This window comes from Egretta garzetta, unplaced genomic scaffold, assembly GCF_000687185.1.
Source record: "Egretta garzetta isolate BGI_Z169 unplaced genomic scaffold, ASM68718v1 scaffold44, whole genome shotgun sequence".
Taxonomy (NCBI): domain Eukaryota; kingdom Metazoa; phylum Chordata; class Aves; order Pelecaniformes; family Ardeidae; genus Egretta; species Egretta garzetta.
The window spans coordinates 1,230,877-1,248,585 of NW_009259490.1; the positions used below are offsets into that span (position 1 = coordinate 1,230,877).

The window sequence follows — 17,709 nt, forward strand, 5'->3', positions numbered from 1 at the left end:
GTCCTACTCATTTGACAGCATCTGAATTTTAACAGCTCTTGGGTGAGAAAGCTTACTGCGCTTCACAAAGAAAAACAATCACTTAGACCCAGCACCTATTTCAACAAATTCATAATTTTGCTACTGATATTGGGGGAAAAGACCAATGTCATGCCTCTACAAAGTCTGAAGAAGGATGGAGGTTAAAAAAAAAAAAAACAAAACAAAAAAAAACCCCCACCGCTTTCACTGTAGGTAGCAAACAGGAATTTGCTTAAAAAAAAAAAAAAAAAAAAAAAAAAGAAGAGTGAACTTCATAAAAGGGATATCTGAACTTTGCAGTTCAGACAGGTGGCATGGTAGTACTAGTTTCCTTCAGTCAGTAATACAGGCAAACAGCACTTTTGAACAATCAGATCAAAGGTATATACAGTTAAGAAAGACTAAGTCACTCAAAACTCTTAACCATTACTTGAAAATCCATTATGCCTCATTCACTATGACCTCTACTGCCCACAGTATTGCTTGCAATATTTTATATCTATGATTACTAATTAACTGCTTAAGTCTTCACAGACTATCATGACAAAGTGTGCGGATTCACTGTTTTGAAAGAAACTTTTTTGAGGAAAGCAAGATATATACATAGATATACATGAAAACATTAATAGAATATATACTGGTTTGTTGTTTGTTTCTTTAAACAGGCCATGGGAGGAAATACAATGACTTACACCTCTGTAAAAATATATTCATCTAGACAGCTAAACAGAATAATGCTGTACTCTTTATAAAGATTCTCTCTAGATCCAACACACAGAAAAAACATTACAGCAGTATGAATAAAAAGGATATGCTTCATTTAGCCTACTTACCTAAGGAAACCAGGCTTCTGAGATCACATTGTCTACCGAATACTCCTCAAATAGATCTGAAGCTTTCAATTTCAATCAAATTTGGCAGAGACAAATAAAAATATCAACAAATTTCAGTTTCTGCCAGTGTCATGGAAACAGGTGGTTAAAGCTGTAAAGAAACATCCTGTTTAAGCTCTCAGTGAATAAAAAGCTATTAAATTCACTAAGACCCAAATGTAAAGATTTCCGGTTTTACATAACACAATAGCATACTGCTGAACAGCTCACTGATGGCTCATATGTAATTAACATGTTATACACTGAAATAACTGTAAGCTATATGGTGTACAATGCAGAAAAGGGACCTCCTACACTTTTTGCAAAGGTCGAAGTGCCATGAGTTTCAAGCAGGAGTCTTTGTATTGAATGTCTGCAGAACTGGGCTTAAAACAGAATGAAAGGAATAAACCAAAATCGATCAGCAACGCTACCTTTTTCATCAAGTTTCTCCCAAAGTGAATAGGGTAACTCCCACTTAGAGCTTATTGCTTGTAGAGAACGCAGCATTTTGGAAATTTCAATTAGACATTGAATTGGTGCCATAGCAAAGATTCTGAAGCCTATACAGTGACTGTCAAATGAAAACACAAGAAAACCCTCTGAAACACTGAAGCCCTTCACAAGAAATACTTCAGTTCCTCATCTTTGCACTCACTAATAAATATTCACTACAGTCCATCTGAATCACTCTTAAGAGTTTCAAGGGTGAAATAGGAGTTAACGAGGCCAAAAGAAACACATGAACAAAGATATTTGTGAAATTAAAAAAAAATATAAGCATTGAATACACAAGAGGATGATTTCACGCAGAATTAGTGGCAAATGGAGATAAGCCTGTTTGATCTAAAACTAAAACAGTGCTTCGTGATGAGGTACGACTGGGGTTTCCTCAAGGCACAATAACACACATGGAAACAGTGTAACATGACACACACCCTTTGCTCATTACTGTTAATTACAATGAAAACCTCCTATAATTAACTGTAGAAGAATGTATCAATGAAACTTAGATAAACCAACCTTTCCCCACACACCCGTATATATAATGATCTTTTACTCTGACAGTTCTGTAAAATATTTTTAGTACCATAATTAAGATTATGCTGCTTCTTGTATTCTTGCAAAATCATTCAAATACAGAATTCATGAGCTATTCCTCCAGCTGCAGTAAACAAGAGGTGCTCTGCATTCAACCTATTACAAAAGCAAACCATCTTACTACAGTACTCAAATTATACATTTGTATGCTACATTGTTAAAAAAAAATGTCCTTCGTTCCTCTACCATTCTGACTACCAGCAAAGAGCCAAACACAGACATTTTTCAGCACTGCCCCACGTAGCCCTTTTCCAACTTCTCCAACTAAGAGGCCCTAATCCTTTCTTTGTGGCATCAGTCACCCTCAGCAAGCTTGACGCACCAGCACAGAAGGCCGCTCAGGACAAATTTGGCATACCCTATTTTGAATTCTAATCAACACTTTTGACAAAGGTTGTTACCCACCAATTTCAACTGAAGGCTCTTCCATGTCAGTTTTGCCCACCCACAGCCAGGTGTCACCAGGTCCCACTAATGTCACAGATATGGCAACCTCTTTGCAGGCATCAGTAGGCTGCTGTTGGTAAACACTTTTTTTTCAGCTATTAAGGTGGCAATCAGTGCTAACTTCATGGAGAGAAAGCCAGTGAGAGTTCTTACTATTAAGTTCCCCCTCCACGGCACCCTTTCTAAGTCTGCCCTGAACTATGAACCCATGCTCCTTACCAAAACCCCCTTCTTTTGGCCTCAGTAAAAGTACGTAGGAGTAATATTACACAAATGTATTAATCAATGTACCTGGGAGCAAAGCTAAACCTGCCTATTGAAATAACTTTCGAGAGTCAAGATTTTTTTTATTCAAAATAAAAATTAAAAGATATGAAGATCACTACAAAATGGACAGGACTTTGCAACACAACTTACACTTTCTCTCCATTCATCATTACATTTTGCCAGATTTTATTTCTCAATCTTCCCTATCACCTGGGGAAAAAAAAATATTCCAAGCCTAATCTTCCTCCTAATCTTCCAAGCTTTACAGTCAAACTCTAAAGGAATGATTACAACCACTATTTTCTTCAGCCGTATGTTGCTGCAACCCAAATTCAAAGTTACACACCATGACAACATAGTGTGGTGAATCAGGCCCTCATACTGCGCTTGTCTTCTCTCTAAAATGCTGCAGGTTGCCTGCCTACCCTCCAAAACAAGCAGGATGAGGACTAGCTACGTACCATACACTGTTCATGCCATTCTGCATGCTCCCAAATGTGATTAGCACAGAAAATGCGAGAAGACCAGAAGGCATCTTTCCATATTTAGCCATGTATGTTTAATACCGAGTTAGATTTCACCTCAGTGCATTATTCCGTTAATCAAGGGTGGGTATAGCAAGGAAGACATAGACTGACAACAGCTACTTTTAAGATTTCTCTTCCTCTTCCCCCCACCTCCACCTTCTATGACACCATGCATCGTGCATTTTACATGCATTCATGTGTGCAAACAGCAGACTTATCTATAAAAATCAGTTATATGGTAAAACTGCAAAAGGAAACTTTCACCCTGGTCCAGCTGGTTGAATAACTGCAGAGGCCAACAGCAGCAAGCCTCTAAATACATCCTTTTCTCCCTCCACCCCCACGTCTCTAATCACTTAGGAGGAAGATAGGAAGATTAGCAGAGAGGAAAAAAATAACCAAAGCTGCAGATAACCCTTTAGGACCACAACGTCAGGCTATGAGACATGGAGCAAAAGGTTAATGCAGCTGTATTTTCAGGATTCTCAGACACAATTGTATTTAAAAGGGAGGGAGGGGTGTTGAGAAGGTGAGAGAGGGGGAAAAAGGAAATGGTGATGAAGACAGAAATGAATTTGTCATCTACAGCTGGCTCTTTGATCACCTGGACTATCCAGAAAAGGATTACCAGCAGAAATAGGGCAGTTCTATTACCAATACACTGCAATTTTTTGGTATTTTCATTATCATCATCAGAACAGATTTTACTAAGATTTTACAGCTGCAGAAGTAAGGGTGTACTGAGCTGTGCAAAGAATAAAGGTGGTAACCAAAACAGTGACTGAGAGCTACCTTTAGCAGCTGATATACTGAAGAGATTTGGAAAAAATGAAATATAAATAAAAGTCACTTTCACTAGAAGACAATGTCATCTTCATCCATGTCTCTGAACGGTTGCTATGGGGTTGTGAAGAGGAGGGGAAGGATGGGGGGGGTATAATCAATCATCTCAGAAGAGCATTGCTTCTTACAGAGAAAGATCTGGATTTTGACTGTGTCCCTAAGAAAATTGCGGACTGCAGAGCTGCTGCCACGCAGGGCAGTGAGGAAGCAGGCAAAGCAGAGGCAGCAGCTGGGGATGGAAACGCCTATTAAATCCTTTAGACAACAGATGGGCAAAGCTCGGCTGGGTTATAAAAAAAAAAAAAAAAACCACCACAATGCATCATGTTTTATTGTCCCACCATAATGAACAACACTTAACACCCACATGCCCAAAGAAGCCCCCCTATGGCTGATCTTCCCCCTTCCCTAAATTATAATGTCAAGTTTCAATCCACTTTTGGGGAGCTCCTAACCCAATGAATTTGCCAGAGCCCATTGCTTATTGCAGCTGTTACTAAAAAAAAAAAAAAATATTAAATAAGGAAAACATTTGGGCTTCTTTTTAATGTTTTTTCTTCCAATTAATGCTCCCCTGCCCTTGAAGCGAATATGCTATCCAAGCAAGCAACAGTAAGTCCAGATCTTGAACGCATTTAGGGGATCTAATTATGTCATGTAGGGCAGAAGCACCTGCTCTCTGCTAATTCCCTCCACTCGGTTTCCTCTTTTTAATATTTCTTACCATTGTTCCATTCAGGAAAATCTTCTGGGGGTGAGATTCAGAAAAAAGCTTTAAGAAAAATAATTAAATAACCTCCCCTCCCCCCCCAATCCCTCCTACAAAAACACAGCATAACCAGAATTAATTCTGCTACCAATCCTCTATTTTGCTTTTATTTCAGACCCTACCCACAAAAACCACCAGCCCATCCATCCATATTTGCTAAATACCCACAGCAGTCAGTGCCACAGACATACTGTACATATTTCCACCCCCCCAACTGCACCTTAAGGACTACACCCTTTTCAATCATGATGTCATGAAATACTGCTGGTGACTCCCCCACTACCACCACCACCACCTCCTCGGTACTACAGGCTGTGAACCTTTCATTTCAATATAATTTGATTAAAAAGAAAATGCTCCTAAATAGGGCAGTGAAGAAATTGATGTGAAAATTCACCACCAGCATATCATCTATTTTTTTCTCTGCATGCACTCTGGCTGTCATCAGAACAACACCCATTAGCAGGAGTAATGAACATAAAGCATCCTGGGCTTTTTTTTTTTTTTTTAAAGAAAAAAGGAAGAAAAGAAATAATTAAAATGAATACTAAACATAAAGACAAAAATCCCCTATGAATATTATCTCCACTAAAACAGCAAATGGGAATATCTGAACCCTCAAATATCCCATCCCCAACACCTCACTGGCTGCTACAGCACCTTCCCCCTAGCGCCGGTGCTGCTGCAAAAGAACCAACCTGTCTGTCCTTTTCCTAGGGTTTTCTCCAAACGATAGGGTCCAACATATTGTGCATGTTGAGCTCCGCTGCCTTCTTTCCCTGTTGATGTCATTTCTACCTGGATCTGTAATTCTGCAATGTGTATGTGCTGATGAGCTGGAATTTCTCTCTCTGCAGTTCTTTAAATTCCCACTTTGCAGCTGTGCAAGCAAAGCACTCTTTCTCTTTGCTTTAGTCCACTTGGTTGCAGATTTTTCTCTTCCTCCTTTTTCTTTCCTCTCTCTCTCACGTGCGTGTTTTCGCGCTGGGTCTGCCTGGGACGCTGATGGACGAAGGATATTTTAATGTTCAAAGAGGGGGATCTACGATCCAAGCCCAAGGAGCATGATGCTGGTGATCTGAGCTCCGCACGCCTTGTTCTCTCTAGGAGCTGTTCAAGGGAGAGCCAGAGCTAGAGCAGCGGAAGAGCTGGGGCCTGCAGCTGTGACTGACATTAAAAGCAGCCAATCCCCTCGCCTCCCACCTCCTTCTCCCCTCCTCCTTCCACTACCTTTTCTTTTCCATCAGCAGCAGTTACTGCCTCTGCCTGCTACAGAGCATCATGATCAATGGCAACAGCAAACACCTGAGTTTATCAGTCTATTGATAAGGCACAATTATAGTTTAACGTGTATATTTTAAGACCTAAGCATACACTTTTTTTTTTTCTGAATTATACTCCACTGTGTAGCTGTACTTCCAGAGTATTGAAGAAAGGCTGAGACTGTGGCAGGAAATAGGAAAGAGAAAAAAAACTACTTCTGAAAATCAGCTTGAGAAATTAATTGATTCTGTTTGATTCTGGAGGACCTACATCTTCTGTGGGTTTTACCCTTTAAAGAGAACCTTTGGGGGGGGCGGGACAAAGAGAAAAGAGAGGAAAAAAACAGGGCAAATCCTGTAACCACTGAAGTCAGCAACAGACCTGCTTTTGAGTTTGATGGGAGCAAATAGACTTCAGGTCCTTAGATAAACAGATCAAAAGTGGCATGGCCACTACCTTAATTAGAAAGCAGAAAATCCAGGGATTAGATGGCAATAGGAACTGATTCCCAGATCCACAGGCCCCATATTAGCAGTGTAAAAAAAAGTTTCACTGTTTTTGTCCAAGTACTTATGCCTATGTTTAACCTTCAGAGCTTAAGGAGTGGATTAAATAAAAGATTCTACAGATATGCTTCAAGTTAGGCACAAGCCTGTGTATTTTCTGGATTCAGGACCATACAATGGTTTCGGCCAGACTCCAGGGATATCAAGCTGAAACCATTACCACAAACAACTTCCATTTTTACCTTCTCTTCTCAGCTCTGCTGCAGACAGAAATCTGGTCAAGATATTCTTATCAAATTGCAACTGAGCCTCAACACACAGCATGGATTCTTCACCCAGAGGGAAGCCTTGACAAGCCTGTAGAAGAATGGGAGAATAAAGAGAGGGCAGAACTTGAACAAACTTTATCATTATCTGTTGCTTATTGAGAGAAAAGACTCAGGTTTGTTTGGTTGGTTTTTTTAAAGAGGGAAATTTATCTTTTTTTAATGCCTGTATCTACAGGCAGCAGCTGCTGATGTAAATTGGAGTAAAACTAGAAATTGGCTCTTTACCTGTATCACAGACAACACAACTCTACTCAACAGGCTGCATAGGAGTAACAAGATGGGGAGGTAGGAGGAAATCAGGCCAATGAACTGAAACCTTAAACCAACTCAAAGGTATCCTCCTGTCTCCTGAGGAAACAAAACCCCAACGCTTGCTTTGACCTCCCCGTGCTTTGCTCTTTATGGCTCTTTACTCACTTCCAGACTGTGCTGCTGCTGCAGCAACCTGCCAGCAAACTCCAAAACACCCCAGACTGCCCCCATTCTTCTGCTTCCCCCTCCATACCTCCCCCTGTGTGACCACCCGCGAAGACTCCTTCTGTGCTGAGAGGACTGCCTCTACCTTTTGCCAGCAGCAACCTCTGCCCCCTCCAGCCCCCACAGGTGTTTACTGTCCTCCCCTACTAAACTCAACTCCAAACTCACATTTCTCCAAGCTCCCTCACCCAAATCTTTCATTAAGCGTTATTCTTCCCCCACCTTACTACAACCCCCAACAGCTGCTCCTCTTTAATCCTTGGTCCCCCTCACACTCCTACCCCTCTTCCTCTCCCCTCAAAGCCCCCGTGCGTCGCCTCACTCAGCTGTGCCCGCAGTCCCTCACCGAGGAGGGAGAAAAAGCAGTTGAGGAGAACGATGCCGGCAACCGCGGCGGCGCTTCCCCACGCCTTGTTCTCCTCGAATCTGCCCTGCACACCCCGGCGGAGCCGCGGGGCCGGAGGGGGGAGGAGAGAGGAAAAAAAAGGGTAGGCTGTTAGGACCGACGGCTAAACGGGCGGCTGGCAGGCCGAGGGGGGAGGCACAGCCTGCCCGCGGTACGAAGTTGACCTCTAGGGGTCCCTTCCAACCCAAAACATGAAGTGAACCTGCTCCAGGTGTGGGTGCAGGACTCGGACCTGGCAGTGCTGAGGGACCCGAGGGCTCAAAACCCCCGCTGTGAGGTCCAGAAACGTCAGGATGGGTTCAACAGGACGATCTGGTACGTCTGGCGACACGGTTGAAAAAAATGCCGCCGAAATTCGAGGCAGAAGGCAACCTTTCGCACACGCCATCCCACAGGGGCCCTACTTTCCCCGTGGCTTACAAGCCAGGATGGGGCTGCTCGAGGTGAGGGGGGCACCGTGGCAGGAGGAGAGGCGCCCTCCGGGCTGGGCTCTCGGCGGCAAAAATCAAATGTCGGGGGGGATCGAAATGTGTCGTGTTTTCAGGCCGTCTGTCTTCTCCCCTGCCACCCCCACTATTAAAAGGTCCCCACACAGACGGTAGGGGGCAATACTGAATTACAGGAATGTGAGCGTAACTTTCAGAAAACGGGAGACTGTCTAAATGAGCAAATTAGACACACCACCATATTAACAATGAAGGGGGTGAATATCTGCGTAGATCTTTGCACTTAACATCTTTTTAAATTCCAAGATTTGTATTTTAAAGGGCATTTAATAGGAGATTATGATGTCTGTATGTAGATAAACCGTATCTGGGTCATGATATTAATAGAATGATGAGCAATCAGGCAGTATTGCCCATCCAAGACCCAACTTGTGCTTTTTACACTTTGCTTCTATTCAGCATTGGGGAAAGTGAGTTACGGAGCCGTGGCATGTTACAAATGCCCACCTTCCGCCACAAAATATGTGTCAGTGGCACAGCTGGAATAAGATCAAAAAACTTGGTAAAGTTCATATGATCCTGACTGGAAGATCAGTGAGTTTAAAAAAAAAAAAAAAAGAAAAGAAAAAACAAACCAATAAATACCCCAAAACCACACACACACACAAAACCACCACACCTTTTTGGTCTCATTTAGTTCTTTGTCATTTTGATTCCATAGGAATATTCTTCTGTATGGCCTAGTTGCAACAATTTTGACCTTTCGTCCTAAACTCTTCTTGAAAAAAGTATTTGGACACTTCTTGATTCCTGAATAATCAAATGCTGTTTATTTGTTCACATAGAGCAAAATCCCATTTATCTGTACCCCTTTGATCTGAAACTCACTCCTTTGAATCTAGGTTATGTCCCCCTGGTGTGAATTACTTATACAATAACTCTCTCAATTATTTGCAGCCCTGTTTATCCAAATGTTTTGATGTTCCAAAAGTATTTTGAATAAACAGGGCTCTGCTGTCGTTGGATATAACAGATATCTTTGGGGATGCATATAGGATGATTTCCCCTGACCTTATTCTGTATCATCTTGTGCTTAAATGAATAGGCAGTGTAAACTTAAGTATAGAGTTAGTATATTGGAACCATCTTCTGTACTTTTACTTCTTTCCCCATTAATTATTTTTCTTTTGTTTTTCTCATTAAAGGAGTAAATCCCAGAAATTTCACTCAGGAAGGACTCAACACAGATACCAGCAAAAGTTTTGAGTGATGAGTGAATAAAAAAAGTAATTATCTAGAATTTTGCTCAGTTTTATCATATTTCTGAAAGAAAGCAGAGAAATTATTTGCATTTTTTGGCATTTTTCACCAACTCCCATTGATACTAGCTTGTGTCTAATGAAAGTCCCCATGTTCATTTCTTAGATGCTTGCCATTGCCTTTCTTCTCATTTCCATGAGAACCTTAAGGCTCAAAGTGGATCGTGAAATAATACAAGAAGCTAGAGGAAAAAACAGGCCTATGAGGAAATTTTATTCAGTATTTTTCTCTGTTCAGTTGAATGTATTTGTGGAGTTAAAAATTTAAAAAAAAAGGAAGTGTCAGGCTTCCAAGAAGAGGCACCAATAAACTTGTGTACTTAGCATAGAATGAATCGATAGTCTTCTCATGGTAAGAAAAATTTCACAGAAACTAGGAATTTGTCTCCAGTTAGAATAACCTAATAGCCAATACCAATGATAAGGACATATTAAGGATAAACAGGGCAAAAATAGTCAGCATTTGCAATATCAGGATCCATTATCACCTCCTGAATTACATGTTCCATCCACACACCTAGGGACACATGACACCTCTTGGATAAGTGGTATTGGGAATAAAATATTTTGGGAATTCACCTCGTTGTATAAATACTCCATAAGAAACTGAGCCAGGTATTTGAGGGACATGTAAGCATCAATAATGTTGACAAACTGATAATACCTATATTGAGAATAATGATATCAATCTGCAACATCTCCTAACAGATGCTAACAGTCTAAAATTGAGAATTTGTCCCCTTTGTGTTAGATATTTACCATCTTCCTAAGAAGCCCAGGTAGACCCTAAGAAAAGAAAGAAAGGGATTTCACTGAGTGGATGGTTTTTCAAATTCTTGGAACACTCTGTGAGTTCAGACACTTTTCTGCTAGCCACCAAGTGCTGAGGAACTTGAACTAGTTAAGATTGGTTACTGAAAGACGGTGCTTCCACAGACTTCCACTTTAGCAGCTCCTAAACTGGTCCACATTGCTTGGCAGAGGTATACCGTGGTGGTATTTAGGTAACCACTTTGGAGGTTTTTCTGTTGTTATTTATTATTATTATTTGTTTAGCTGGTTTTATTAGATTCTTGGCATTCTGTATATTCTAGTACCTCATTTTTGAGGTTAACCCAGAAAAATGAACTGTTAGCTCATCTTTTACATATCATCTTTGTTTCAAGCCAGGTTATTGTAAAAGCTTGTAAAATGTTTAATAACAGAGTAGGTAACTGCTTTCACAGTATTACTTCCTCTGGACTGTGGACTCTCTTTATCCCTTTGGAAATATTAGTGTCTCTCAAGCCTGCTGCTGTCATTACCTGTGCCTCACAGAACTGTTAAACTACTAAGAAATAAAAAGCTCTTTCCAGCTTAATCAGGCAATGTGAAAACCTCTGTGTGAAGTTTTTTTCATACAGTGAGCTTTGTATTTCATAAAAATATGAATACTCTATGCAGACATATTCATAGGTTCAATGTATGAAGCTTTTGACTGGTTCTTGGTGGAAACCAAATTTGAAAGCAATCAGACACTTCAGGGTGAGGATGGATCTGTGATAACTGAGGTACAGAAGACCAAAAGGATGTCTGTGTTGGGTTGTCAGATCAAGTGTCCACCTACCCTAATACCATGTCTCCAGCAGTGCCTGTAAACACAAACTTAGGGAAGAATAAGTCCAGGGTAAGCATATATGATTCTTCCCTGCAGTACTCTCTCAGGATCCAATTGTTTTTAGCTCGGGGACTTTTTGAGCCAGATGTTGTTTCTGTGTATGCCGTAGTCCTCAACAGATTTCTTTTTCCGTGAGCTTGTTTTTGTCTTCCCGTAAAAACTTGACACCATGACAGATGGCCAGCTATCCCTTCAGATTATGTGCATACTTCTCAGAAGACAGTGAATCCTTGAGACAAGTAACATCCATTGATCAATGCTCAAGAACCCCAAAAAGTGAAGAAAATTATGAGTGAGGCACCATTTTTTAAATCCTGCAGCTATATGGAGCAGTTCCAGCTGCAAGGTGACTGCACAGGAAGCCTAGAAACAGTAGTGCTGAGAGACCAGAGCATTTTGTGGTTAAGATGTAGAAAATAAGTATGTGAAAACAGAAACCCAGTTTCTGGCTGTGCTTTTCTGTTGTAGAGCAATTCCACCCATTCAGCTTCTGCCACAAAATAGCATGGGCAGCCTGATCACAAGCTGATGGACTATATCCTAAAGGTGTGACTGTTAACCATGTATTAGCAGCTATCATTAATGTTTTATTGGCACTCTAACAGTATGCAGTGAAGTTGTATGATGTCAAATACACTGAATAAAGAAAATTTTCTAGATTTTTTCACAGATCCCTGCATTTCTCTGCAGAGATTTCAAGTAGCCTAAAATGTTTTGACCAGGATGAACAAGTAAAAATACTAATTCTCTAGACCACAGGGGAACTTTTACCAGAGAAAGTAAGATGTAAAGTTTGAGTTAAGCATGCACCGTGGTTTTAGCTGTATGTGCAACATAAGGTTTTAGATAAAAAAGGGATCAGGAGCTGCTGTATGACTAGGTATGGATGCGTGGGTGGATGCACGTTTCATATGTTCACATAGAGGTACTCATGAGATAAGCCAGGGAGTGTATCTGTTGGGCTGTCAGTAATGCACAAATGAACTGGAGCTATGCAATATGTGTATATTAGAGGAATATGTATCATGCTCAATCCAACAGCTTGAGAGAGGCGAGGCTGTTGTTGCTCCGTATGCCCATGTCCAACCGTTAGCAAGGCTGAAGATGTATTGCCAGTAGACACAAAGCACACATGTTCACTACACGTATACATATATACACATATACACTACATATCTACATGGCTGGACACACAATTCCTAGGTGGACACTGAGAGCACTTGTGAACATAGGCAGCTCTGACAGGGGAGTCCTGCTCCCCTCTCTGGCTTAACAGGGTGGAAATCCATTATTGAGAATTTATATATATATGCACAAGGTGGATGCCTCCCCCAACTGGACTCGTACAGTCAGTCTGCCCAGTAGCTGGCCTCTGGATCCCAGTTTGCTCTGTTGCTGGCACCTGGACATCCAAACCAGCGAGGCTGACACCCCCACTCTCCCCTGCAACACACATGCTCTCGCCTCTAGAGATGCACAGGTACTCTCACACCCAGAGCTGGCCCTTGGAGACCCTCTCAGCCCCTTGCTCCCAGGTCGCTTCACCTACTCACCAGGTGGTTTGGCTTGATCTTTGCTAGCAATCACACAGTCACACACCCGCACCTCACACCCCCATACACATACACGCACAGAATAGAGATCCCTCATCCAGGAAGGAATTAGAAAAGAGTTTAATAAGAACACAGGCTGTGCTAATCAGGCACAGGGCATAGCCACACAGGCATTCTGACTAGCCAGTTGCATACAGTGGGCCTTTTTATTCACTTACCCATCTATTTTCCCACTCCTGTCCCTCGCAAATCACCTAAACCTCTCCCTTTCTCCACCCTTGGTTCCTCCCCTACAACCCGTACAACAACCCAGAATTAGTCCTGTGCGATATGTGCACCTCCCTCCTGTTGGCTCTCTCAGCTCCTTCGAGGGCTTTTAATCACACAACTTAACATTGTATATGTTATGCTGTTGGATAATTTGTCTTCTAACTGCAAGAAGCGCTTGGTTTCTTGAATACAATAGCCTGCCATTCCTTCTGCAGTGAGCGTTATAGAAATGACCCTAAGACAGCAAATGTGATCTGGAGGCGTGCCATATATCTTGGAAGATAAAGCATACCTGGCATTTGACACATGGTGGGAGATAGCAAAGCACACAGAGTTAGCACCCTAGCACCCGCTGGGAATCTGAGAAGATGACATCCAGCCCTAGGTTCCCAGACAATGTTGGAAGAAAGAGTTAAAGACAAGCCAGCGACTGATGGCAATGGCAAAGTGATAAAGGGTCCCCTGCTCCATAAAAATACAGTATCCCAGGTATCTGGTAAAAGTTGAGCAAAGAGATTGATGAGCTGAAAAAATGGGACTTTGCTCTTTGTATTCACAGCAGTCTCACAGAAAACAAAAGACATTACTCAGAAACAACAAAAAAAGAGTGCCAAGCTAAGCAGTAGGCAAATAGAACAAAGGAGCCAAGAACCTGAGGCCACTATGCACCAGTGAGCAGATCTATATCTATTCATCAAATTGCCGCACATAGCAGTTGCAAGTGCAAAAGATAAGCTTTTAAGGAAGACAGATCACATGAGGTAGCTCCTGACTTAGGACAGTAGTTGGGATGAAAACTGCAAGGCAGGTGTAGGTTAGCAACAGCCAGCACAACTGACAGCAGAATCAAGCATAAAGCAATAAGAAGAGTTTCATCTGATGAAAGAAAGTAAAGAACTGAAGAACAATTTGAGGGGTCAGCTGGATATTGCTCATCAAAAGGAAGGCAGCTACAGGATTCTTCTCCCACCAGTTGGACAGGCAAGAAGGGATTTGCATATGGAGATTATTAATGGGTGCAAGTGGATGCATATACTGGTCAAAATACTGGCTTTGGGAAAAACAACATCATTTCCCTTAAAATGTATTTCCTAAGTACAGAAACCATTTGTTCAGTAAAAAAAAAAAAACAACAAAACTAACAAACATGCACTAAAATACTAACACCTTCCTTGGTAACTGAATTTTCTTCAGAGCCTTTCTGCTCAGTAACAGAGAGGCCCAAAAGCACTCAGAGTGGGAGCACCAAATACTGGATGCAGTATTTATTAGCTATTAGAACAATATTACTAGGTACTAGAATAATATTTAGTCAATTGAGCTATACTAATGCTGCTAACATAAAAGAACAATTAGTATTTATCAAAAACTGAAAAATCGAACTCCAGAATCCATGAGGTATTGAACAGGGCAGTCCAGAATGCTGAAGGCTGAAGCACTTTCCCTGCCTCCCCAAAGAGTAAGGAATTGTAGGAGGGGATTTCAGAATCTCTAAACCCTGTTTTAATGACTTTTCTTTCTAAAAAAAAAAGTAAAGGAAGTTCTGAAGTTTCTGCAGAACCATTCAAACACCAGAAGGTCACAGTTCCTAGCTCCATAGGTGATCCAGCTTTTCAGAGAAAACGCCAGCCTGTTGGGAAAGCCTCTAGCAAAATAAAACAATACGCAGATGAAAGTTATAAGGATGACCGAAAGGTGAACAGCAAAGTGCTTTTTAAATCCCCACCTGCTGGCGATACAAAAAGCTGAAACAAACTATAGCATTGTAGTGATTAAATGATTCAGCTGGAACAGGAAAAAAGTGTTACAAACTGGTTGAATAAACAAACTTTGGAAAATAGGACTCTTGTCCTGTTATACGGGTTTTGCTTTTGATTTACTGCATGAGCTTGGGCAAGTCACTCTGACCAGGAATTGCCAAATTAACTAGTGAGTTTATGTGTCACGGATATTTGCCACTCCACTGCCAGAGGCCCATTTACCAAAAAGTGCAGAGCCCCTGCCCTCCTAAACATAAGATTAGCTAAAAGTAGGCAGCCCAAAGTTGAGATGTCTAAAGTCCCATTACTGCCCTTAGCTTCCTTTTCTTTGTTCCATTCCTTTTCAGAAAATATTTTCAACTCACCTGCTCTTTGAACATCCTTGAAAAGGATCACTGAAAAGTCTGAGATTCTTGAAAAGTTGTATCAGAAATGCATTCTTTGCACATTATTTAGGTTTTTTTCACCTGCTTAGAAATGAGAACCACAAACATTCCAACAGCTGGACTGAAGGATCATCTTTTTTTGAATATGGTCGGTTTCCGCTGACCTTTTCAACAGTTTTGCTGAAAAGCTGCGACACAACTGCTCTGAAGAATAGTCCGCGAATCCCATGGGAGTAGCAGCACACACGTTAGCATCAGTGCCTTCTCCAAATTTCTCCTGCCACGGCAAAAGTTATTCTCTCAGAAAAGCAGTAAATCAGATCACCTGATCTTTTTTTTCACCGTGGTTAGTAGGTCACATACACTTAAGGCTAGATTGTGCCCTCTAGGCATGGGCTTGCCTCGGATACAGTACAGAGTGTACTATAAGAGGAGAGTCCCAGAAGGCGCTTCTTTTTTCTCTGCCTTTTCCACCATGATCTTTTGACATCTTTCCTCTATGTCATCCTTTTTTGAGTGCCCAGAATTTCCAGAAATGCTAAGAAAGTGGTCTCAATAGATACAATGTTGTTTTTCTGAAGGCTTCATAAGAGCAAAATTCCAAACACCATCTTTACTGTTCATACTGTTCATACACCTAAATGTGAGTACGAAAAAGTCTAGGCAGTGATTCACTATTAAGCCATCAGATAAAAGCCTATGGAATTTCCACAGTTTGTCATCACCTGGGAGACTTTCCTTTCCTTCGCCTCTTTTCTTTGCACAGCCCCTGAGATGGAGCTGGTTGATTTCAGAATGGCATATCTGTAAAATACAAAATGAAAAAATATATCCTGGAGAAATCCCGAAATGTTTGCTAAATCTACAGTGTTCATTATGGCAAGGTAGGAAAAAAGTCTCAAGGGCTTCCCTCATGAGAAGAGTTGCATGACACTTTTTAATAAAGAAAAAAAGAATTTTGAATTCAATTTATGTCCTCATCAGCTCATACACATAGCTCCCATTAATGTTGATGAAAATTATATGGATGCACCGATGGGACAGTAGACCCCTGGTTGAGTTAGAAGTGTCTGCAAGAAAAGAGTAGCAAAATAAGTGACTCTACAATGGATCTTTCCTTCCCAATGCTCCAAAAGATGTTTTTAAATACCCTAACTCAACAGCGGGTTTTGTGCTTTTTTACTGATGGGAATTTTCAAACCCTGAGTTATTTCATTAGATAATACCACCGGTATTTAAAATGTCAGACTCAAACTGCATTTCCCAGTGTGAAAGCTGAATACCAGTGCCCGAAGGAAAGTTTTATAGCATCGATTAACTGCAACCATTTGTAGAACTGACAAAGAGCTGCGTAAAAGGTTTATTCTGACTTTTAGATGTGAGTATTGTGCATCATTTTTATAACATGCAAGCCAACAATGATGTACTTTGTTATTGCAGGTCAGAACAACTTCACCCCAGCAGATAAATCACAGAGACTGACATTAGCAGTCCCAGAACTGGCAAGGCACAGGATGAGAGAAACCATAGAAGAGGTATTTCATTGGGTTTTCCATTTATCCCACCTCTATTAAGAAAACCAAAATATACCTAAAATGAAGAACATAAAACTCACGTGGAAAGAAATACTAGTGAAACAGGCCTGAACTGGGATGGTAGAAGTAACCAAAATACCTGTAATGAACTTAGATTAGAATAGTGTTGTATGTCTCTTAGAATTCCAGAGTCCTGGGCAGGTATAAATGGACTTTTAAAAAATGTACCAAGTAAACAAACAACAGTGGTAGTAAACTCAAGACCTGGCCTTAACACTGTTTCCATTCTGGTGGACATTTTTACAAAAAAAAGCACGTTTTTAGTATTTATTAGACTTTATGTTACAATTTGATGTACAGGTCCAAACCTGAGTGAGAACTGTATCTTAAGAAGTCGGTAAGTCAGACGTAAGTATGTGACAATCCCTCTCCCAGTGATGACTCTCCCCAGTTCACAAAGATAGACTTGTGGTACACAGAGATAAAATAATGTACCCAGCATCATTTGAGAGGTGTACAACTGAAACAGGGTTGAAGACAACTTTGAAGTCCCAATTCAGCAGCCACAAGGCAGCTTTTTTTTCTCTATTTCTTGCTAAAAGCCATGAAATCTTGGGACACTCAAAAACAAACAAAAACAAAACCCAAAATACTTTCTGCTAAAGCTAAGCTAAGGCTTAGCTTAAACTTAAGGCCATCTGATTATTGATGATGTGAATCCAGCTGACTGTCTCAAAGAAGACAAGTAGAAACAATTTTTCTTGTAAAGCAGAATCATGAAGAGTTCAAAATTTAAAGGGTGAATATACTTTTCTTGTTCCCATTATAGCAAAAATTGTGCTATCAGTAACAACAGTTGAAGATACTGGTTACTCATAGGTGCTCTGGATAGAGTTCTAGGTGACATGAACAGGACCAGGGACACACAGAGTAAGACAGATGAGAATAAAATACA

At 40.9% G+C, this 17,709-nt stretch overlaps 1 protein-coding gene across 1 annotated transcript in view; it reads right to left on the reverse strand.

The window, feature by feature from the left end:
* BRSK2 (BR serine/threonine kinase 2) overlaps positions 1-5,639 on the reverse strand; it is a 317,924-nt gene extending 312,285 nt beyond the window's left edge. Inside the window, exon 1 of the mRNA XM_009637298.2 lies at positions 5,546-5,639. Within this exon, the coding sequence (XP_009635593.1) occupies positions 5,546-5,639 (94 nt within the window). The remainder of the gene's footprint in view (positions 1-5,545) is intronic.
* Positions 5,640-17,709: the final 12,070 nt, after the last annotated feature.